This window comes from Mya arenaria, chromosome 1 (assembly GCF_026914265.1).
Source record: "Mya arenaria isolate MELC-2E11 chromosome 1, ASM2691426v1".
NCBI lineage: Eukaryota > Metazoa > Mollusca > Bivalvia > Myida > Myidae > Mya > Mya arenaria.
The window spans coordinates 4,989,388-5,014,184 of record NC_069122.1 but is presented as its reverse complement, the minus strand read 5'-3'; the positions used below and the strand labels follow the sequence as shown (position 1 = coordinate 5,014,184).

General features: G+C 34.6%; 2 protein-coding genes across 2 annotated transcripts in view; one reads left to right on the top strand and one right to left on the bottom strand.

Annotated features, from left to right (window-relative positions):
- LOC128233827 (sodium-dependent glucose transporter 1A-like) overlaps window positions 1-11,694 on the bottom strand; it is a 36,596-nt gene extending 24,902 nt beyond the window's left edge. The window contains exons 1-4 of the mRNA XM_052947687.1: window positions 11,632-11,694; window positions 6,933-7,070; window positions 2,736-2,875; window positions 2,225-2,354 (exon numbers count right to left, since the gene is read on the bottom strand). Coding sequence (XP_052803647.1) covers window positions 2,225-2,354; window positions 2,736-2,875; window positions 6,933-7,062 — 400 coding nt within the window. The 5' untranslated portion in view covers window positions 7,063-7,070; window positions 11,632-11,694. The remainder of the gene's footprint in view (window positions 1-2,224; window positions 2,355-2,735; window positions 2,876-6,932; window positions 7,071-11,631) is intronic.
- A 564-nt stretch (window positions 11,695-12,258) lies between these two features.
- Window positions 12,259-20,812, top strand: LOC128238801 (ankyrin repeat and death domain-containing protein 1A-like). The gene is made up of 9 exons (XM_052955058.1): window positions 12,259-12,381; window positions 13,110-13,241; window positions 14,437-14,573; window positions 15,091-15,195; window positions 15,757-15,808; window positions 16,394-16,510; window positions 16,976-17,074; window positions 19,678-19,740; window positions 20,582-20,812. Exons 3-9 carry the CDS (start codon window positions 14,484-14,486, stop codon window positions 20,746-20,748), a joined length of 693 nt encoding a protein of 230 aa, XP_052811018.1. The 5' UTR covers window positions 12,259-12,381; window positions 13,110-13,241; window positions 14,437-14,483; the 3' UTR covers window positions 20,749-20,812.
- Window positions 20,813-24,797: the final 3,985 nt, after the last annotated feature.

Below are 24,797 nucleotides of genomic sequence, written 5' to 3'. Positions count from 1 at the left end.
TTGACTGAATGATGAAACTATAACAATATCATGCAACTCGTAGTGACCTAGTTTTTGAACTGAGGTGACCCATATTCACAAATGTTCAAGTCAACATGTAGACAAGTATTCTGTTGAAATTTAACTACCAAAAACCAGACAGCTAGCAATCAGAAAATCCCCCGAGGTTTTTCCCTCTCAGCCAATCGGATACCACCCACGGAATGGTTCAAAGAATCTCTAACTGCCTGGCATGTTAATACCCTGCAGCTGTGGGACCTGGTTTATGGCTCATGTGTCAGTCAGCAGAGTGCATTCCATTAAATGAGTTTTACACACAAATGAGCGCTATGGCTTCACCATTTCATTTCTGTATAACATAGGAATTAAAAGAGTACTTTTATATCCCTGAGTTTTCCTTTAATTGTCAATCATTCAGAAAATCCCTTCCATCAAATAAATGTTATCAATATGACAAGTCAATTTATTTTAAAATGTATGTTTCATCATTTTGACAAAACGTTAAGCCAAATGCATTTATTTAATTATGATGGCAAATCAAGAGATAAAAGCATTAGCGGCAAAGGTCATTAAAAAATTTCACCTTTGCTGCATTTTGTGTGAAACAAGGGGAATTCTGCTTCCTGACATATTATCAAAATCTTTGTGGCAACTTGTGTATTTATAAATTATGGCCATGATTAAAGTTTACAAATGAGGAGGAGGACGCCTAAGACACCACAACAAAAGGGCTATTGTCCTGCTACCTATTACAATACCTCAGCTTAAAATATATATCACATTAATGATATCCAGGTACCTCACTCAGTTCACTGCAGTGTTCAATCTCATTATCTTTAAGATTTATAGAGTATATATCAGATAAGAAATGAAATTGTGTCAAAAATCATGAACAACTTAACTGATTTTGATCATTTGAATATAAAAATGCATTGAATTGAGTTAATGCATCCTTTAAAAACAGCACTTGTAGGAGAGCGCACTTGACTATAAACTGCTTTGTCTAAGAAATGAATGCATAAATGATGATATGTGCCTTTTCAAGCACAAGTCAATAAAAATAGTCAATTTTTGTTTTTCTCCCTAAATTATATCTTTAGAAGAACAGGTGACCCATGGAGTGGCGTCAATTTCAATCCCTGGGAAATTTTAACAATCACATAAAAAAATAAATAAAAAAATTATGATGCTGAATACCATTTATAAGTCAGACTGTGCCAAGCTGTTTTGGCAAAAAAAAAAAATCAAATAATTCCCTTCATATATATCTGTATGTAAAACAGGTGACCCCCAGGGGCATAGTCAATTATGACCCCATGGGCTTAATTTGAACAACCTTGAAGATCACAAGACAATGTTACACACCAAATGTCTGAATTTCAGGCCTTACAGATGTTTTTAAAGATTTTTTAAGCTTTACCTTTCAGTTGCCAGACTTCCACATGGAATTCATTCCCTGAATGCTAGATATGTCGGTGAGATGTATCACATTGCTTTGAGATTTGACATAGTGACCTGAGGTGACCCATATTCACAAATGTTTCAGTCAACATGTAGACAAGTATTCTGGCAGAATTACAATACAGTTGGTTAATAACTACAGGCCTTCCAGCAGCCACTAACAAAAAAGTAAGAAAAAAATAGGAGGTTTTCTGACAGAAAAGAAGGAAATAATAGGAATATTTTTTACAAAAAAGTAGGAATATTTTTGGTTAGATATGTAATTATTAATAGCTATTAACTTACCTAGAGGAGATGTTTTTAATGCAAAATCACACCATTCTATACGCCACATTGAATATTTTAGTGAATGATGCTTGGTCAGTTTCTGTTGTTGAACTGTATGAGTGAAAAGATGATGCACGTCAAAGTGGAACATGTTGCCACACCTTTCAACAACAGAAACCAGCCAGTTTGACATCTTTTGTTCATTTTCTGCAAATAAAACTAGCACAAAGATCAAATTTTAATATTTTTGCGGACATTATCTTCAAAAAAGTAGGAATAGTAGGGTTTTTTTTAGAAAAAAGTAGGAAGTTGTTAAAATAGTAGGAAAAAGAAGCACAAGTAGGAACGCTGGAAGGCCTGTCACTACTGACACCCAGTTTTTGCCATTCTATAACCCGTAATATATGACTTTAAAATCTGGCCTGGTCTTCACATGAAAAAAGAACATTATTCATTTACCAACAATTTGAAATCATTACATCAATCACATAATTACCTCCAAGTATGGATCCCAGCAGGTAGCCAATAGAGGCAGTGGTGAAAAGCCAGGAACCAGAATCAAGGTCTTGTTTGACAATCTGACGCAGATCAGAAAACGACGGACCTACCAGCCCCACCATCCAGCCCTGTCAGACAAAAATATAAACATCGTTAGTTAACACTTACTTAAAGCTTGATGACATGAAAAGACAGGTAAGGTGACATGAAACTCATATGCGTCTGTTTCCCAGGGTGGACGACCACATAACACAGGCAAGAAACCTCTTTGTGGATGTCTGATCATAGTGTTAACTCAGTAAGTATAAACATTTTTTCCTCCACAGATTTTAAACAAATTTATGGCATATAATATATTTCATTGCTATTTTTTTGTAATATTTTTTCTCCCAATTTTGAACATCTACTGCATCTAATATTTACTTGAACAAGTTATCCTCCCAATAAATTTATAGCCCCCCAAAGTTTTCGATTTTCACATTTTATAACAAATAAGTTCAAACATTTACCAGTCCAAACAATGACCAGAACAGCCAAAATGAATGGATAAATCGTCTCCTGAAAGGATGATCAACCCTGAGACGATGACAGAGACCCAACTTTTTGTAGTCAACTGCCGCTTCATCATCTAGTACAATGGATAGCACATCTGGAAAACAAACTAAATGAATATGGCTGCAAAACCATTCATAATTTAAAAGGAAACTCATTGGTTTAATCACCTGGCCCCAAATTGGGACCTTGGCACCATTTCAATAAAGATAGTATGGTTACATTTGTAAATATCCAGGCGTAACCCTGTTTTTGATGTAAAATATCCTAAGGGTATCTCTTGCATAAATTCTGCCCATAACGTAACCAATGTCCCCGAGTCCTCTTAAGCAGAGTAAAGCTTACATTTAAGATATCTTATTGCAACCGGCCCCAGCCCGGCCACTTAAATATCTCTTTATTTATATTTAGCAGTAACTGGTCAGTTAATTTTCTATATGAGACTGTTAAACCCAAAAACATAATATTGAAAACTCTGAGAATAGTATCAACTCTTCAAGTTATAATAAGGAGAAAATATAAGTATGACAATTAACAAAGGCCAATAACTAAAAATACTCCATCCAGAGTTCTGGTTCCTGTTAGGGCTGCAACAATATGTCATTCAATTTGATAATTTTAAACAAATTGTTTTCAACTGAAAAGTGCAATTTGAAGACATATATACACATTGAAAGAATTTAGCCATTTAAGATCGCAACTTGGGAACCTTTATTGTCATCCGAAACTTTCACATCAATGTTGAAACAAGTGATTAAAACCAAGATTATAAAAATGTTCTCAAAAAATAAAAATACAACTTTCAAACATTTTACCAACAGTCTTTAGCTGACTATATAATTGAAGTCAATACCTCAAAGACTACTCCAAACAAAAAAAAGGTATGAAAATTAACAATTAACAAAGAGCTATAACTCAAACAAAACTGCAGCCAGAGTTACGGTTCCTGTGTTCTGCACTTCTCCTCTGTGAGATCTATCTGTAGTATAAGTAGTGTCAATTCCTCAAATACTTTTCAAGTAATGCTCCAGACAAGATAGGCCAGACACGCACACAGATGCACACAAGCCTACCATTACTATGTCCCTTTTGCCCTTTTAGCGGGGAATTCTATAATGATGGAGGAAAATGGTACAAAATAAGATAATATTCAGAACTGTGAATTTTGCTTCCACTTGTGTAAAAGAAGAAGTATTTTTGTAGTTGTGAAATTTGCCCAATCTTCGGTCGATTTCAGGTACAAGATGCTGATATTGCTTTTGACAGTTAATTGCTTTCTTTTGTGTGTAGTAAGAGTTACATCTTATCACATTGGTAGGCTTTTATATTTTTTTTATTCAGCTTTATGTGAGAACGTTATTTTTATCATTGGGTAATGGCGTTACAGTTATCAGTATTTATCAGTAAAAAGCTTTTAAAACTACCTATAAAACACACACACAAATCTTTTCACAGTTTTTTTTTAACCAACAGACTATAAAAACATTAGGGACGGTGCCTGTTTTGTAGGTAGTGTCTGGTAACCTAAACCATAATAAAAAAATTAGGCCCTATTTTTGTTATACTACTGTTTTTAAATGAGCTTTGAATGATTCTGAATTTTGCTTCAGCTCAAAACCACACAAGTGAAATTCAAATCAAGTGCAACATTTATGGCCTGTCAATTGACTTTGTATTTCAAAGAAATAATGCCTGCCATCATGAAGGATATGACTCATTCTACAGGGGTCGACACTAACCATATTTCCAAGGGATCCCGAAGGGACACCAACATTTGATATCAGGTGTCCCTTCCTGAAATTAGGAGTCCCTTCGATTTTTACATTTTTTTCATTACTTAACCAGTTTTAATATTAAATTTAACATGCAAATACAGTGTATTTTAAACACCATATTATACATGTATTCAATGACAAGTTAGTAGCGCAATGTCAGACATATAATCCTCTGGCAATGGCAAGACTGCCAAGAGGAAGATTTGGGTCTCCTAGTCAGTAGATTGGGTTCAAAAGCGGTAGAATGTCTAAGTCCCTTTTTTTCAGTCAAAAACAAAGATGGATACAATGTAAACAAAACCTTGATGGTTGGTACTATTTTTAGATTTTCTTAAAATACGCAAAAAATACGTCATGGTTCAGGGTCTTGTCATAAATATGTCAGTGCTTTTGATTAAGAAACAGTTGGAATAATACATTTGGCTTGTGAAAACACAAGTTTATATTTATAGTAGAGCTGCTGATCAATCAATCAGACTGCCCAACAGGTGAAGTGTATACTAAAAGAGCAGACGACCGAAAAATTGTGTATGCTAATTTTTCGCGCCAAAATGTCGTAAAATTGTATACATTGATTGCAAAACTTTGGGAATTTTATTTCTATGTTGTATTGATCAAAGCATAAAACAAAGAATGTGGAATAGTAGGATTCTGGTATTTGTGACGTAAATGTTACTGTAACAACTTTAAGGTCGCATCATTAAGGCATCAAAGTCAGTAGTGTTGGCATCATTTTTGGGCATTTCTGACACATAAGCAAACTAATTCAACATAATAATTGTACCGATAATAAATGTCTGTCACCTCTGACCATGTTGATAATGTAAACAACAAAATGGAAGTGTTAACCCGCATGCGCACTGTGAAATGACCTGTGTATTTACAGATTCATGACGTACATGTAACTTATAGTAGTCAATAAGTCAGCCGTACTTTTGTTTTGTGTGCAACATATAATTAATAATATCATTTTTACATGCACTTTTAAGAAATTTAAGGGGACCCAAATTAAGGTAATAAATAAATGAAACGCAATTTATTTATTGATATTAAGCTTTTATCGGTCAAAATTTAAGTGTCCCGACGGAATACCAGACTTCGAAGTTCAGGTGTCCCTCCCGAAAAATTGGTGTCCTCGGGATCCCGGGACCCCGTTAGTGTCGAACACTGTTCTACATGTGGAACTAACTACTCAAGATTTGGACTCATTAAAGCTGCACTCTCAAACATATACCATTTTTACAACTTTTTTATTTTTTGTCTTGGAAAGAGCAAATTGTTGCATAAATATCTGCACACCAATGATATAAGTTTGCTGACAATAAATCAGATCATAAATTTTCATATTTCTATTTGAAAATTAATGTTTTATAGTTTAAACCGTTACAAACGGTTTCAGACTGTTTAACTAACAGTTTAAGAAAAATGCATAAAACATCATTTTTTTAACATAGATATGAAAATCTGCGATCTAATCTTTTGTCAGCAGTCCTATATAACTGATTTTCATGGATTTTTGCAAAAATCGACTTGTTCCAAAACAAAAAAGTTGTCAAAACGTTCATTCTGTGAGAGAGCAGCTTTAAAGCATGACACTGAAAATACCCTCATTTTAAAGTTTGCACCAAGCAATGGAAACAAATAAGTTATATTAGAGAATTACACTAGTACTAAATAGATTAGATATAACATCTGGGGTGACCTGTGACTATGATCAAAACTGATTTTAACAACAAATGCACAGAAACTTGTTAGATACTTATTTTTACATGGAAAACAAGCAGCTCAAATTACTCAAAATGCTGAAATAGGTGTATGTTTAACTGATTGTTAAGCACAGTTTCTATGTTTATAACCAATCAATGAAAAGTAAGTGTTTTTATCAAATTAAATCACTTATTTTAAAAACGGTCGATCTGTGAAAGTGCAGCTTTAAAATACTGGAGCTTATTGTCTCTATCAAAATTAAACATAATTTTATATCAACACTAGTGTTGGGCAATTGGCTTGGATTTTCATAATAATCAAAGACCCTGATCGTTTATCCGATAAATCGGCTGTAAGTGGGCACTATCACAAAAGCACCATTGTCTGATTTATATATATCAACAAGGACCTTAGGTCAGAGTTTTTATATCTTTAGATTTACAGGAGTGCCATACCTAAATATTGCAAAACCCAAATAAAATAAAAATAATTTTCGTAGTTTTATTTTTATTTTTTACCACGTAAACCAGTCGAAAATACGGGGGGAAACAGAACATTGTACCCGTAACCATAACAACGTTACGAATGTCTGTCGATATAATCGACGATCATCGGCCCATCACTAAATCTGCCCATATATATATATATATACTGCCATTGTCTGTGCCTCACCTTTAACACCTTTGAGTTCAGTTTCCGGAACTGGCAGAAATGAGTCTGTGTCGACTGCCCCAGCAACAACATTTTCTGCCTCATCAATGGCATTCCCTTGTACATCACGGTCTGACTCTGTTTGGGTCATAGTGGCAGCTACCAAAATCAATAACAAGTGAACATAATTATATATATAAATATTATATACCGGTTTAAAAATACAAATTGTTGCATTTACACCATATCAATCCCAGTCATATTTCCCACAGATCACAATGATAACTGTTGTTTAGTAAGCTTCGAAGCATATTTTCCATTTATTTTTTTCTTAGTCTATGGTAAATTAGCCAAATAAAATAGTTACCAGTCAAACAAGTTTTTAAGGACTCAGCTTATTGAAGAGGGTCAAATGTAATGAGGTTCATGACCTTTTCCTAAATTAAATAAACAAGAGGGCCATGATGGCCCTAAATCGCTTAAAAGAGTTTTACCTTTGTTATCAATATAGCTTGTTTCTTAAAGAATATTGAACAAGAGCTGTCACAGTATGTGACAAATGCCCCCGAATGTGACATTGACCTATGAACAAGTACATAAAAAGTTGATCTTGCCTTTATGTGTCAAATACATATTGCAAGTTATTTTAAATTGCCTCTGAGCATAGAAAAAATACCAACCATACTAAACGACAGCCAACACTCTTATGTCCTCATATTCAGCATTCCATTGTGAATAAACACTTAGTGTATCTTTCACCTTAGAGGTAGGGACATGGGTCTTGCAAACGACAGGTTGTCTTGGTATGTCAAAAACATATGGCAAGTCATTTTAAAATCTGTCCATATAAGAGAAAGTCACAGCGCGGACACGACAGCCTATATTTTCCTTCAGGTTGCCATGGCAACCAGAGTTCTGCATGGAATTAATTTCTTTGAACAATTTAAAAAAAAAAACCAACCAATCCTCATTCCTAAAGTTTCAAAATTGTCCAAGCGGTTTAGGAGAAGAAGATGATTATAACCAATTGTTGACATTTTCGTTTAGGTTGCAATGGCAACCAGAGTTCTGAATGGAATTAATTTCTTTGAACAATTTTGAAAAAGCACCAATCAAGGATCATTCCCATGAAGTTTCATCAAAATTGTCCAAGCAGTTTAGGAGAAGAAGATGATTATAACCAATCAATGACATTTTCCTTAAGGTTGCCATGGCAACCAGAGTTCTGAATGGAATTAATTTCTTTGAACAATTTTGAAAAAGCACCAACCAAGGACCATTCCTATGAAGTTTCATCAAAATTGTCCAAGCAGTTTAGGAGAAGAAGATGATTATAACCAATTGTTGACATTTTCCTTTAGGTTGCCATGGCAACCAGAGTTCTGCATGGAATTAATTTCTTTGAACAATTTTGTAAAAGCACCAACCAAGGACCATTCCTATGAAGTTTCATCAAAATTGTCCAAGCGGTTTAGGAGAAGAAGATGATTATAACCAATTGTTGACATTTTCCTTTAGGTTGCCATGGCAACCAGAGTTCTGCATGGAATTAATTTCTTTGAACAATTTTGAAAAAGCACCAACAAAGGACCATTCCTATGAAGTTTCATCAAAATTGTCCAAGCGGTTTAGGAGAAGAAGATGATTATAACCGATTGTTGACATTTTCCTTTAGGTTGCCATGGCAACCAGAGTTCTGCATGGAATTAATTTCTTTGAACAATTTTGAAAAAGCACCAGAATTAATTTCTTTGAAATTTTTTGAAAAAGCACCAACCAAGATCATTCCTATGAAGTTTCATCAAAATTGTCCAAGCGGTTTAGGAGAAGAAGATGATTATAACCAATTATGGTAAAATGATTATTTAACTGCTCAAACTAATGTCTACCAGCCAAAATATTTCCCATAATTCAATTTAGTCACAAACAAACATTATTTACAAGTATCGTCTTCCAATTTATCAATTAAATATTAAAACAAGTTGACAGTTAAATGGGATGAAGAACAAGGAAGTTGCAAAATAACAAAAGATAACAACCATTTCCACTTTAAGATTTCTATTTCAACTCAATTTAAGAAAACAGGATCATATTACACAGCACAAAATTATTCATAAGATTTAAATATCACAAAGAAAATTGATGTCATTGGATTTGGGTCACAAATACATAGCTTTATACCAGTAATTGTAACATCCATTCAAGAACTGTGCTATTACCAGTCATAAAAAAACATCAATACATTTAAAAACATGTGCGCTTGGTGGTGATATTTTCACTTATTCATTAATACAAAAATAAATTCAATTATTTTTGGAGATTTTATCGAACTTTGCCAATCCATAATCATACTTAATTAAATACAGAACAGAGTTTAGTTGAGTTGACTTTATTGAATGTATCAATGAATTGTATATTATGTTGGTTAATTATACCATGCAATCCAATTGGAAAAAAGGACAAGGTGCTAAGGAAACGAGAGTATTGGACTGAAGATTTGGAACATTATGTATTCCAACATAAAATGGTAGGAATTGTGTCTTATTGAAATAATATTAGGTTTCAACTACAAAATATGTCTAGTTTGTATGTATTTATGGTCATAGTATACCGCTAAGTTTAAATAATAAGCAAGAGAAATAGTTGACATTCCATGAAAGAAGAATTAAGGGTGCCCATGTTGACCTCTATAAGGGCAGAGGGTTCTACCAAAAAGGACAAAGTCATGCAGAAGCCCTACATGCAAGGTACTTTCTACCATACAGTACAGAATTCAGTTAATTAACACTTTTTGGATTGTAAGTAATATATATTTTTTTTATTTTCCTCAAGATGAAAATACTATGTTTTTGCTTAGCCTACATGTAGGGCCATTATCTCTGCAGATCTCTGCTGATTCTATGACCAGTAGAAAAAGATACTAGTTTGGTATTATGGTACATACCATTTTCGAACAGACCTTCAAATATAGTAGTAACCAGGTTCTCACACATATACAGTAGATATCTACATGTTTCAATGACTCATTGTACAAGTTTTACAGATGAATAAACGTCCACTAGAATTCTAGCCTGCATGTTTTAATAGTAAGTATCAAATTTAAACTTTCTGTTTACTAATGTATCATTAATCTTTGCACAAATGAATCCAATGTGTTTTTTTTAATTTCCCCGATCGTTCATTCATATTTACGGCATATACCCAGTACACACATGTTTTGACATCATGATTTCCTATTTTTTATCAGGGGGTCCTCTCAAGGGGATAAATGTTAAAAAAAGTAGGAGTATTATTCATAAATTTGTGTTTACTATTGAAATTCAGGAATGAAGCAAATTATGGTAAATCAGCATGTTATAAAATGGAATTATTAGTGACTGTTTAAATTAATAAATACAACGCTTTATTGTTACAGAGATTTGTGGACATCACTGCTTGAAATGATTCATCATTGTCCCTGCGTTCCCCCCACAAACGACTACGGTATTCCCTTCCACAGAAGTTGCACTTAGCCTTTGTACGACCATTTTTTTTAAATTTACTGTAATGTTGCCACACCACAGACATTCCACCATCACTAACTACACACCACACAGATAATTTTTTGCACGCTTTTAAATGATGGTTAAACGGTCTGTGATTTTGTTAATGTTTACAGCAGACACAACAACTTTTATTAACACATGTAAAGGTTGGAGCCTTATATAAAAGTATCTAACAATTAATAAAATCAGTAAGTTAATAATACACAGCAACAATGTTTCAGGTCATGGGACTATACTGGTTATTCAATTTCACGAAAAAGGTCAAAAGTGCTTTGTTTTATCTATAATCTGCTTGTCAATTGTAAGTTTAACACCATTCTAAAAAGATGACAATTATATTCCTTTATAAATCCTTATAAAAAAAGCCTTGCCCCTACCTGTTTTTGAAAAGGATGTAATGCTAACCAAACCATTTTTTTTGCCCTCTATTACTTGTTTTTTAACTAAGTAGCTCATCATACACTTCTTGAGCAAATCTGTGATTTATTGATAGAGCTCGCTGGCTCACCCCTTGTTCAAAGTAATGGTCTTCAACTGTTGTCACACTGGTAAATATATTTATACAAAAAAAGAACCAGTGGTGAAATCGAGAGGCATTCTGGAAATCACAGGTTGTAGATTTTTATATCAGTCATCGAAATTAAAATTTTGGATGAACAAGCCCGAATGCTTATACTATTGCTTGGCATCAAACTTTTGAACAAGCCCTGCTATATAAAATTCGGAATTTGAGCAAGCCCGAAAGACATTTTACCAGTGCATGGCTTGCGGGCTTGTGCTAATTTCGACCACTGTTATATATGCAAAAACAGGTTTAGAAAGTTGTAAGTTTGAGCTCAAATAATATTGCAGAAGTTGCTGGTTTCTATCAAATGTTATTCTTTTACTGACAGTTGATCTCCGACGTCTATTTTAAATTATAATACCGTTAAAAAAGTGACCCGATTACTGATCAATATATAACACTGATCCTTTTCAACAACTATTATAATCAGAATTTAATGTGGAAATGATGTCACTGTCAATTTTCAACGTTGAAAAACAATCCTTGCGTCTGTTTTCAACGGGAACAAAATTAAATGTTACACCGGATGATAAATCACATCAGAGTGAAGTAAATAATCACCGATTTTACATAAATACAAAGCATTCATAGAAAAATTACAGTTTCTTACGTTATGTATGCAAATAGCTGCCAGATCAGAAGGTCATCAGATGTTTTGTGAAGAAAACGCCACACGTGACACAACACCCTACTTCATTACCACCAATGTCAAAATTGGAACTAAGGGGAGTAACTGACCGATAACAAGTACAGTTAGGTCGAAGTTCTATGTTCATTTCTACAATTCCTGTGCCATTTTAGTGGCATCAGTTAGCTGAAATAATAATTAATCAACTAAGTATATCAGTACATTACAGAAGTGTCTTTAGCAATTATTTTGAAATAACAGTGTAATTCAATTGGTAATTTATTAGTTTACACCTGCTGAATGTTGTAAGCGGCCAAAATTATTTCCCGTACAATGTCACATCCTGTCGTCTGCATCCAGTATGTTGGCAGGTGAGACGCGATTTTTATTGACTTCGTAACTTTTATTTTGTAAAGCTTTTGTTATGTCAAAGCAGTTCAGTTAATTTGTGTAACTAACTATCTATAGTTATGTAATATTTGTTGGCATAAACTAAAAAAAATGGTAAAAACGAAGTCAGTAAATTTACACTTTCAGTTTAGATGATTCTTTCGATTGATTTTTAGGCACACGTTTACATAATTTCAGTTTTTGTTTTTGTATCTTAATTTGAAGAGTCAAAATACAACAAAACTGGGGTATATTTAGAGATTTTGACTGAAAAGACCAATGAAGTATTCACTGCTCTGTTTGATGCTGCACAACAAACAGCAGAAAGATGCATTAATTATGGTAAGTTCTTCTTTTTTCACAATATTCACACACCATTTTTTTCTTTCAACACTTGACAAATCCGCTTGAACAAATGTTGTTTACTTTTGTTCAAACCCAACATACTGAAACCCTTAAAGCTGCACTCACAGATTGACAGTTTTGACAACTGTTTTATTTTTTTTCTTGGAACGGGCCATTTTTTGCCAAAATCCATGGAAACGAGTTATAAAAGACTGCTGACAAAAAATTAGATCGCAGATTTGCATACTGATGTTAATTTTTTTTTATTTTTATGCATTTTTCTGAAACCGTTAGGCACCAGTCAATTGTAACCACGGCCCCCAAGGTCTGGCGGTGTACCGGGGAAATGGGCCGTGTTTTTACCTTTTAGGTGTCCCCGCAGTGCCGGGTGAATGCTGTGGTTTTGTCTTTGCGCAAAATATAGCGGGGAATAGGCCTTACCTAGGGTCCCTAGGGTGCGGGGGAATTTGGCAGGGATTTTACCATCAGTTCATTCCCGCAGGGTGGGACTTTTACCCGGGGTTGGCTGGATTGAAAATCAAAGTCCCCGCTATTCCCCGGACCTGGGGGGGGGGCGTGGTTACAATTGACTGACGTTTTTAAATAAGGTCATTAGAAATATAGTATTTTAGAAATTCTTTATTTTTCATTTCATATGACTAAAGTAAGGAAATGACTTAAGAAGTTTTATGAATTCTGCCTGTGCACCTTAAAATTCTTTTCAGGACAAGCTTGGGTTCAACTCTTGAAAGATTCTGAAGTGTTTGGCTCCTCCATCCCAGTCCTAGGCAACAATGCAGTGGTGGTTTCATTTACAATAGTAGCCATTATCATAGTATACATACATCGGCATAAAGGTATTGTCTTAAGCCTTTATTTTTAACATCCAAGTAGATAAAATCACTTAAAGGTGTAAATAATTAATATTGGAATATGTAGTATATAGTAGAAAAGAGAAAAAAAAATATAATTGAATGCTAATTGATGCGCAGACAGTGCTGTACACTACCCATTTCTGTCTATGAACAGTCTGGACCTGTTTGTGGAGGCATTTTACATTCGAAAGGATCTACTTTCTTGAGCACTGTGAAATCTTTTATTTTCTTTGGCTAAAACTTCTTGGTTTTACGAAAAAAGACAATTTTATTGTACATACTTAAACAAGTGGATTTTCACTTTCTGAAAAAAAGAAATCGAAACAAATCTGCTAATTCACAAATGCCTGTGGCCAGATTATGCTATGTATCACCTACGTCACACAGTTTACGAACTTTACTATTAGTCAATATGATACCCATGTCAGTTATCATAATGATCGTTACCTTAAGGGGCATAAAATAAAGGTGCACCCACTTCAAAATGGATAAGTGAAGCCCTTGAATGTCACTTGAGAGTTTTTGCAAACTGTGAAACACAGGGCGTTTGATTTTGAATAAACAATCATAGAAGAGCCATAACCTGTTTTTTGCGAACGTGGTTTTTGTGAATTAAATTATTTTATTCCTTGATAATTATTCATGTTTAGCTGATATCATTTCAATGTTAAATACTTCTTCATTTCTTTCAATAAATTATTATTCATTATTTTTAAGTTCACTCCATATGTGTGCAATATTAATGCAAGTCAGAAATATTCTATTAAATATCTGATAAAAGAAACAAAGCCAAGTGGCAATGCTCATACACATTTGTAAGGTAATATTAATCAGCTCATTTTACATGTGCTGCACTGTCACAGGAGGTTGATAATCAGCTTGTTTTAAATGTTCCAGCAATCTCATACAAAATAACTGTCAGAAAGCAGGTACTAATGATTGACTTTAATTTATTATGATTGAGGTTAAATAATATATATCTAATATAAACAATGTAAATCTATGTGAATAAATGTATACCCTTTTACATAGACAATATGGTTTCAGAATTGAAGGTAAAATTTTCGTTAGGATCTTGAATTTGTGGATAAGCCAACCCATGAAATCCACAAAAAAATAATGTCCCAAAAATGTTCATGACTTCACAGTAAAATCAAGAATGATTCCATATTTGCAGGCAAGGTCCATGTGGATAGGGTTGCCACTCCAGTAGCCAGCCCAGACATGACTGGAGACCATCAGAGATTGAAGGATGTGACCACACCCTACACTAAACACTATCCATACAGCTGGAATGTGTTTGATCTTGCCAAGGTATCTTGGTGTAAGCTTAATTGCATTGCAGTGGTACAAAAATATGAGCCCAGCAGTACTTAAATACTTTCAAGGCTTGGTCAAGTTTTAGATTTTATATTATGAGGGCTTGTTGAAAATCGTAGTATATGCTAATTTAATCAGCTCAATTGAGATGAAAGCTGAACTTCTTTATACTGTACTGTGTCAGGTTATTGAGTCCATGAGAAAGCACACCTAGTGGGGATCCAACCCACAACCTCTTGGGTGAGAGGAGGACACTAGACCACTCTCACCCCTGTTGAAAATCTTGATGCCAGGCACCAGAGTAAGAATGGTTCACATCACTATCATTATTTTCTAGCAAGCTTTAACTGTTCCTGTACATCCCCCACCCCACAGGGAATATCTTCAACTTTGATTTTTTGTTCTATCTGTTTTACTCCCTTAGATACAGAAGATAGTTGGTTAAGACTCACTTTTGACTTTAGAAATTAAAAGGATTCTTTAGTCCTGAATCAATTCATTTGAATTACAGACTGCCTATGAGCCAGGACACAAGGAGGCATGCATGAATCTGATTGAAAGACTGTACTACAACGTCAACTCAAAAATACCGTCCAATGGCCTTACGCTCTTTCTGGTAAGGAACTGGTTTAAAAACATTATTTACAGTTTCATATCTTTTTAAATCATTCAAGATTTCGCCAATTAAAGCGGCTACTATGCATACAATGATACAGTAAGGATTCCTGTGACTGAGGACTTTCACTTCCTGGGTGCTCTAGTTCAGGATTATTCCTGAAATCATGACCGAGAGCTTTTGACTTCAGATCATAACAGTTGTAAAGGTTGTTTGATTTCTGGCTATTGTTCAGGATTGACAATTATCATCTGTAAGAATCCCTGGGGCAGGTATTCATTAAACATCTTAAGTCAATTCCTAACTTAAGTTGATTTTTTGAAATTTTCACAGTCAAATTAAATGAAAAATACAAGTGTTTTAACATCAAACAATGTTTGATTCAATAAGGTCAATAAAAATAGTGCATTTTGGTAATTCTTAAGTTTTTATTTCGTATGATTTAAGAGATTATAAAATTAGGAAAGTGAAATCACTTAAGAAGTTTTATGAATACCAGCCCTGGCTTATATTTTATGACCAAAATGTTTTATCTTTGTTAAATGAATATCTTTGTTTCAGTGTGCCTGCCTTAGCGGTGACAAAGAACTGATCATGTTTATGCTAAAAAGAGGTAGGACCTGCAATGTGACTCCCTCATTTAACTGTTGCAATTGGGTTATACTAAAGTTTCAGATATCATTATATGATATGATTATATTTCCAGAGTTATGGTCCATTAAATTGTCAACATAGTCAAAATGCCCTTAATTTCAGAGGGCAATGCCAAACAGGAACATTATTTGATTATTAGGTTATACAAGGACCATAGCTCTATTTCAGCTAATTACAGAGTCATTGCCCTTTGTTTCTTTTTTCTTGTCCAGAGCATAACTTGAAAACTACTGGATCATCTGGATGGAGTTTAATTTAACTTCATACAGTGCAGTAGTGTACAAGAACCATAGCACTATCCACAGCATTTTCATTTTTAGGTGTGATCTAAATATTTCACTGCCATTTCTTTTAAGTTCGGGACTATCAATCACATTAAATGACAGCTCTAGTTCTCTTACCATTTTATTTTCACAATTATAAAGGCCTTCATGCCCAATTCACAATAAGGTGTGAAAAAACAATGTGGTTGTTAATTAAACTCGGAACAAGCAACATTATTTTCCCAACATTAACAATTTATTCCTGTATAATTCTTAACCAGGAGCGGATGTGCGGCATACAACCAATGTAGGAGACACAGCCCTCTATCTGGCCACTTTTGGAGTCCTCAGTTCAAGTCACCCAGATGTCTCAGTTCTACGGGAAATCATATGTTCTGGTATGCATTTCCATTTTGACTGGTTGTTGGCCAGACTCAATGGTTATTTCCCTTTGGCAATTGAAAGCACTGCATATTCATGTGCATACCTGTCCGAAATTTAACGATTAGAAACATGGGGTACAAGTCTTTGGTTTATAACTATTATTTAGCCGATTTATTCCAGGAGATTACACACATTAAGCCCGTGTAGGGCGAGGGAACATGTATCCTAAAATCGTCCTGCAGACATTTACTGCCAAATGACTAATTGGCTTCCATTCCATGTCTTTTGTGATACATGCTTTATTTCATCTTTAACGTCATCCCTGCTTATTTCAAGGAATTAGTAGAATATTTAAACTTATGTTTACCCTTATTTGATATTTGAAAAAATATATTTTCACACTAAAACCTATTCAGCCCTGTCTTTGATGTCTTGCATCAAAATTTCTCTTGTAGTAACACTCAGGTTCTGTATTACAGGGTGCCCTGTGAATGGGGCTAATCTAGCAGGTTACACCGCACTACACAGAGCTGCGGGGCATGGAAACTTGCAGGTCATTCAGACACTCATGAATTATGGTAGGACTCAAAACTGTCTCTCAATGATTCTACTTCGAGTTATGATTATTATGTCTCCCCCTCTCTGGGGGAGACATATTGTTTTTGCCCTGTCCGTCAGTCCGGTAGTCCGTCAGTCCGTCAGTTCGTCCGTACGTCACACTTCGTTTCCGATCGATAACTGGAAAACCGCATGACCTAGGATCACCAAACTTGGTAGGGAGGTTGGTCGTGATCCCTATTGTTTTTGGGGTCACTAGGTCAAAGGTCAAGGTCGCGGCGACCCCCAATATAAAAAACATTTCTGCTCAAAATCTTGAGAACGGTTTGACCTAGGTTCACCAAACTTGGTAGGGAGGTTGGTCATGAGGTGTAGAAGATCCCTATTGTTTTTGGGGTCACTAGGTCAAAGGTCAAGGTCGCGGCGACCCCAATGTAAAAAACATTTCCGCTCAATATCTTGAGAATGGTTTGACCTAGGTTCACCAAACTTGGTAGGGAGGTTGATCATGAGGTTTAGAAAACTCCTATATTTTGGGGGGTCACAAGGTCAAAGGTCAACGTCGCTGTGACCTCTAATGTAAAAAAATATTTCCGTGCAATATCAGGAGAATGCTTTGATCTAGGTTCACCAAACTTTGAAGTGAGGTTGGTCATGATGTCTAGATGATCCCAATTGTTTTGGGGGTAACAAGGTCAATAGTCAAGGTCGTGGTGACCTTCCATGTAAAAATCATTTGCGTGTAATATCTTTATGTCTCCCCCATTCATGGGGAGACATATTGTTTTTGCCCTGTCCGTCAGTCAGTCCATCAGTCTGTCAGTCAGTCAGTCAGTACGTCACACTTCGTTTCCGCCCAATAACTATAGAACTCTTAGACCCAGGAACTTCATACTTGGTATGCTAGTTGGTCATGACTAGTAGATGACCCCTATTGAATTTGGGGTCACTAGGTCAAAGATCAGGGTCAACGTGACCTTGAGGTGAAGAAACGGTTTCCACTCAATAACTAAAGATCCTTTGGGTCCAGGAACTTCATACTTGGTATGCTAGTCGTTCATGACTATTAGATGACGCTTATTGATTTTGAGATCAAAAGGTCAAAGGTCAAGGTTACCTTCAGGTAAAAAATGTTATGTTGGCAGTGACCTTAAGCTTAAAAATGGTTTCTGCTCAATAACTAAAGAAAGCTTGTACCCAGGAACTTCATAGTTGTTCATGACTAGTAGATGACTCCTATTGATTTTGAGATCAGTAGGTCAATGGTCAAGGTCACCGTGACCTTGAGGTGAAGAAACTGTTTCCGCTCAATAACTAGAGAACGCTTGCAACCAGGAATTTCATACTTGGTATGCTAGTTGGTCATGACGAGAAGATGACCCATATTGATTTTGAGATCACTAGGTCAAAGGTCAAGGTTGCCATGACCTTGAAGTGAAGAAAAAGTTTCCGCTCAATAACTAAAGATCCTTTGGTTTCAGGAACTTCATACTTGGTAAGCTAGTTGTTCATGACTAGAAGATGACCCCTATTGATTTTCAGATCAAAAGGTCAAAGGTCAAGGTTACCTTCAGGTAAAAAATGATACGTTGGCGGTGACCTTAAGCTTAAAAATGGTTTCTGCTCAATAACTTAAGAACGCTTGTACCAAGGAACTTCATTCTTGGTACGCTAGTCGGTCATGACTAGTAGATGACCCCTATTGATTTTGAGATCAGTAGGTCAAAGGTCAAGGTTGCCATGACCTTGAGTTGAAGAAATGGTTACCGCTCAGTAACTAAAGAACACTTGCACCCAAGAACTTAATACTTGGTATGCAAGTTGGTTATGTAGATGATCCCTATTGATGTTGTGATCAGTAGGTAAAAGGTCATGGTCACGATGACTGTGAGCTGAAAAATGGTTTCCGATCAATAATTGAATAACGCTTGCGCCCAGGAACTTCATACAATGCAAACTTCGTTTACATTTTCCATGATTAATCAACAACACTTTCTTCTCTTCACTATTTAATATAATCGAATAAACCAAACTTCACTGTTGGTTTGTCTCCAGTCCAAAGTTACAAATTTCATGTCCATCATTTATTTTTTCTCAGCTACGACCACACAATAGGGGAGACAAGCGCTTCTTCAAAAAAGCAATCTCTAGTTTCATATTTGATATCATATCTTTTGCCTTGCCATTTGCAGGCGTTCTGAAGTTCAAAATTGAGAGATTTAAACATTAGACTATTGTATAGATGTAATGATTGTGTTTTTTCGCCTCAAAACAATAGGAAGTACCTTGAAATGAATATCAACTACTTTGGAAACAATTTCAAAACTGATTTTATTCACCCCTCTACCCTGTTTTGACATGAATTCCTCAAATTTAAACAGAACCCTGGCTATTTTTTCAGGATTGACAATTATCACCTGTAAAGGCTGTTAGAATCCCTTTATTTTGCATTTTAAATAGTAACCAGCTTTGCAATCTTCAATTTTAATGGTCTCTCAGTCTTTCACAACCATGCATTTTACGCCAAAATATGCATTTCACAGGTTTTTGAAACTGATTTGATGACCCTGGCATAAAGGCCACTGATTGCTGATATATCTGTATGTTTGGTTAAATATTGTAGGTGCTGACCCATGTAAGGCCAGTGCTTCTGGAATCTACCCAATGGACAGCGCAATCAATGCTGGTAAGTTCTGATCATAAGATGAATGTTAGATATAATCTGGATGATTTTCTTTAAAGGGGCTGTACTCCGTGGGATAAAATAGCGAGAAAAAAAAAAAATTGTCGAAAACTGACATAAACTTGGCATCGATGAAACTTACTAACTGAAGTACCACATAGTTTACAATTTATTTAAGTTTAGCAGTTATTTCGAATTTATCCATTAAAAAAGATTACTGGGTATGTCTATCAGGTAGAATTTATTCCTTATACGTGATTGGCTAGTTGGTGTTATCACGTGATATTACCGAGGTAGGTGTATAGCTTAATTATATCACCCAATTAGAGTAAGCCGTCGTAGCTCAGTGGATACGACACTAGACTGCAATTTTGGCGACACAGGTTCGAACCCGGTCTCTGACACAATTTTTTTTTTACATTTTGGTACTTTTTTTTACAATTATGATATCAAAGCGTAACACATTCTAGTAGATAATTGTCCTGAGATTTGTTACAGAAAAAACTTTTTTTGGTGCAAATCTGGTGTACAGTCCGATTAAGCTCTCAAATATATTATATCCACAGTATTCAAGTTGGTGCTAAAATTAAAATTAATATAAGAGAATTGATTATATAATTATGAGTATTGTTTTTAAAACATCATGGCATTCCTATTGAACAAGTGAATTAATTTTCTTCAAAGTATTATCTTTGTAAATTACCGTGTTTCAAGTGTTTATGTTACTTTTTATAATGAATCTGTTCCCAAACAATATCAAAAATTGAAGCAGATTGTTGCTTTCATACTGTTTATAACAAGCATCAAAGTAATAGATACATTTGTTTATATCATGTGCACATAGGTCACCTTGAGGCTGCCAAGCTGCTGGAGATACCAATGCCCAACCCCCACGTCTGGGACATAGTGGACCACCACACCCCGCCCCACATCTCTTTGGGGCTACAGAGCCCGCAGAGAAAACACCTCATAGAGTCAACCCGTAGAATGATGTCACCTAGGGTCATGTGACCAATGACTGCTAGTCATAAATGTGATTCATCAGATGTGAATTTGTGGAATTGCACTCTGTAGAGAAAACACTTTGTGCCCAATCACTCATTTGGCTTCTTCGGGCCACGTACAGACATGTGACCCATGACTTTGCTAGTCTTACAGCAATTATACTAAAAACTTATACAATGTGTGAATACCACATGATAAATTACGTCAAAAATGCTACGCGGATGGTAACAATTAGCTTCATATGATGACATAAAACTAAAGATAAATTTTCTTTTTCTTCACCATTTTTAATGAAATGAAGTGCAGTCTATGCCACTGAAAGAGCCCCACCTTGGTTTTATTCCTGGAGTTTGATAAGTCAATTTTCTGGAACAATTTGACAAACCCATTTCCAAAATGATGTTTTGACAGTGCTCCATCAGGCGGCAGTTTTGTGATAAGGTTTTATGAAACTAAACTCTCAATCAAACTCAAGTAAAAAACTGAAGGTGGGGCTATGTGCAAAGCCGCGTATACCGCACCATGTTTCATTTGAATAAATGGTAAAGTTATCTTCATTTAAAGTCTTTATTTAAAGCAAAAAATCGCCTTCCGCTATAGCATTTATGACGTAATTTATCATGTGGTATACACCCACTGTTATACATGGTGTTACTGTACAAGTAAGACTTATCGATTCATTTTGAATGCTATAATTGATTCCCATTGTGATATGACTTGAAAGGTTTAAATATTGCCTAGGTGAAAGATTGGTTCAGAGAAAAGTGTTATTGGTTTGCAAAACTTAAATGACATACTGCTATCAGTCCAGTGTATTCTAAACTCATTTCCTAGGTAGATATCAAAAAGCAGGCCAACTGACTTTTGTCATAAAATTAACTGACGATTACAAACTGTTACCCCTAACGCCCCATTTTTACCTGGACACAAGTAAAAAATAAATAAAAAGGCTCAAACTTAACTGCTTCATTGAGTAATTATATGATCCAGTATTAAAGCTGCACTCCCACAGATTCACCATTTTAACAACTTTTTTATTTTTTGTCTCGGAAAAAGCAAATTTTTGCGTAAATATCTGCAGACCAATGATATAAGATTGTTGACAGAAAATCAGATCGTAGATTTTCATATTTCCGTTCGAAAATTAATGTTTTATGGCTTAAACCGTTATTAACGGTTTAAGAAAAATGGATAAAACATCAACTTTTGAACTTGTAAATAATAATCTGCGATCTGATTTTTTGTCAGCAGTCTTATACATAACTGATTTCCATGGATTTTCACAAAAATTGGCTCGTTCCAAGACAAAAATTTAAAAAGTTGTCAAAACGTTCAATCTGTGAGAGTGCAGCTTTAAAGAATAAAGACTAGTTGTATTATACAGTCAATAAATGGGTAACTAATTGACATGACCTACTTAGTTTTTCCTAGAATTTGGGACTGGCTGTTCAAAATCTCACTATCACTTTAAGAGTTCAAATAAATTTTGTATATTTCCTAGTATAAATAATGAAGGATGATGTGTGACATTGCATTTATACCAAATTCATTTGAAGTTTATCAAAGAAGATACCCCGTATATCACATACTGAAACAGTGATTCATATGCTTCAACTCTCATATTTAGATTCGAGGGTTCCGAGTTAAATCCTGATTTCACAACATAGTTTGCAGCACACATTACTTTTAATAGTGTGCATCCTGCTGATAGACACTTTTAAAGATCAGATTCATGATCAAATATCCCACCAACAGCCAACTATTATAAGTTTTACTGAACAACAAATATTAGATAGCACTGTAACTTAGCAATGTTCATTTACTATGCTTTAAAACTTTAAGTACCAAAGAAGTTGTAAAAACTAATCAACAATAACAGTAATTGTGCAAAAACACCATACTTATTTTTCATATATGAATATACCATTTTCCTTCTTTGTTTCTGATGCTAAATATTTATACATGATAGTTAATATCTGCTCATTACATATTTTGTCCATCAAATATATTTGAAGTATAATTTATGCTCATCATTCTCCTGTTATTGTTTAATTTGTTTGTACATAATGAATGTTTTGGTCCAGTTGCCTTCATCAAAAATTTAATTTGAATTGATAAATGAATCCACATGCTAAGGAAATAATGAGTGCAAAGGAAAAAGAATGATTATAGATGCACTGCAGAATGAATCAGAGTCTAAACAAAAATCTTACATTAATTACAGCACAGCCTTTAAAATGCACACTGATTTCAGATACTAGCATATTGCAGTAATAAGTTTATGTGGAGGAAGCAATTGATATTACTTAATCCATCATGCAGTTTAAACCAGTTAAACAGAACTCAGCTTGCACTAAACTCAGTTCAAAAAGTTTCTAGTCTGTAGTAAATTTGGCCTGTGGCTTCGCAAGTAGTCTGGAGATTGTTCAACTGGCATGTGCTAAAGGCCTTCCGTAAAATATGTCCGGAAAAACCAATGCTTTTTGAATATTAATATGAGAATTTGATAGGTTGATCATATTAATTCTTTATATGAATGTGTTCAATAATGATACATGTATATATTATATGTTACTGGTCAAAGCAACTCTGTGATATTGTTGGACTGTTAAATTGTTACACATGATTGTTGCCATAATTTTTATTATTCTGATTTGTCTCCTTCGTGTAGGACTAGGAATGCTCGTGTAGGACTAGGAATGCTCGATGCTTTACTGTGATAGATAATATTACATTGTTACTGTTATCAATACTTTCCAATGAAATGCTACTCAGGGCTATTCAATTTAAATACACAACCAACCCCATGAGGCAAATATATAAATACTATAGGGGGAGGTTCCAGTCTAGTTTCAAAGTGCCTTTCTGGGGGAGGGTTGTATATTTAAAGGAACAATAAGCCCTTTGAGTTAAAACATGTGTTTATAGACATTTGAGCTAATTTGTTAGTTATTGCTTAAATTTGTTATTTACATTGTAACCTATTGCATATGTCAACAAAATTATGCTCCAAACACAATGTGATATATAATTGACTTTCATTTGATCAAGTTGTTGTGAACTATTGTTATGATTGAATATTGTCCTGTTAATGTTTGTTATCTACAGTTATAATTAAATTTGAATGCAATTAACATGTATTATAAAATGTCTCCTCAAGCTACTCTGTGATATCGTTGGACAGTTTCTTTACTTACAGATTTTTATATTTTGTTGAACATTATAAAAGTTGTTAAAATCTATCTGTTGAGTTTTGATATCAGATTGACTTTATAAAGCTCCCTATAAGTAGATGATATAGTTGCATGTTTGTGAATGCTCTATCATTTCAACTAATTACAAAAATTCAAAATCACTTGGCACAAAATCAATGCTCAGCAAAAACTGGCAACATGCTATTTTCAAAAAATTATTTTGGGAATCAGAAGTTCATTTGTGTGACAGAAGAAATATTTTCGCATCAAATTTGTTCTTCCTTTTCAACTTCAGAAATTTTGGAAGGCAAAAATTGTTTTCAACAGCAATATACCTTTAACAGATGAAATTAACAATATATCTGTTTATAAATGTACCGGGTACTAATTTATTAAAGCTTGATTGAGAAGACAGCAGATTATTATCATGGGTTTTCTTAATACAATGTATCGGCTAGTGGGATTACCCGATATTCAATGACTGCTGAAAGTTGTTATGAATAACTCTCAAGTCTGTTTCCTTGGTAAAAATCATCAGTGATGGTGTCATTTATAAAAGAACCGTTGATGGGAACATACCCAATACCTCTTGGGTGAGAGCAGACCCTAGCACCTAGACCACTGTCATCCTCTTGCAATGCATCTTTCATCCCAATCACGGACCAGTTCCAGGTACTAGTTCCGTTTCTCCACTCTCAATGTCATCTCTGTATTCTTCTTGGCACATATGTTCAACTTAGCACAAACTGGTCAATTATGCAGTTTGTCTTGCAACAATTAACATAATATCATAGTATCACCTGGCACAATTTACAACTACATAATTATTTTGTGATGTTTAATACTAATTGAAGTTATTAA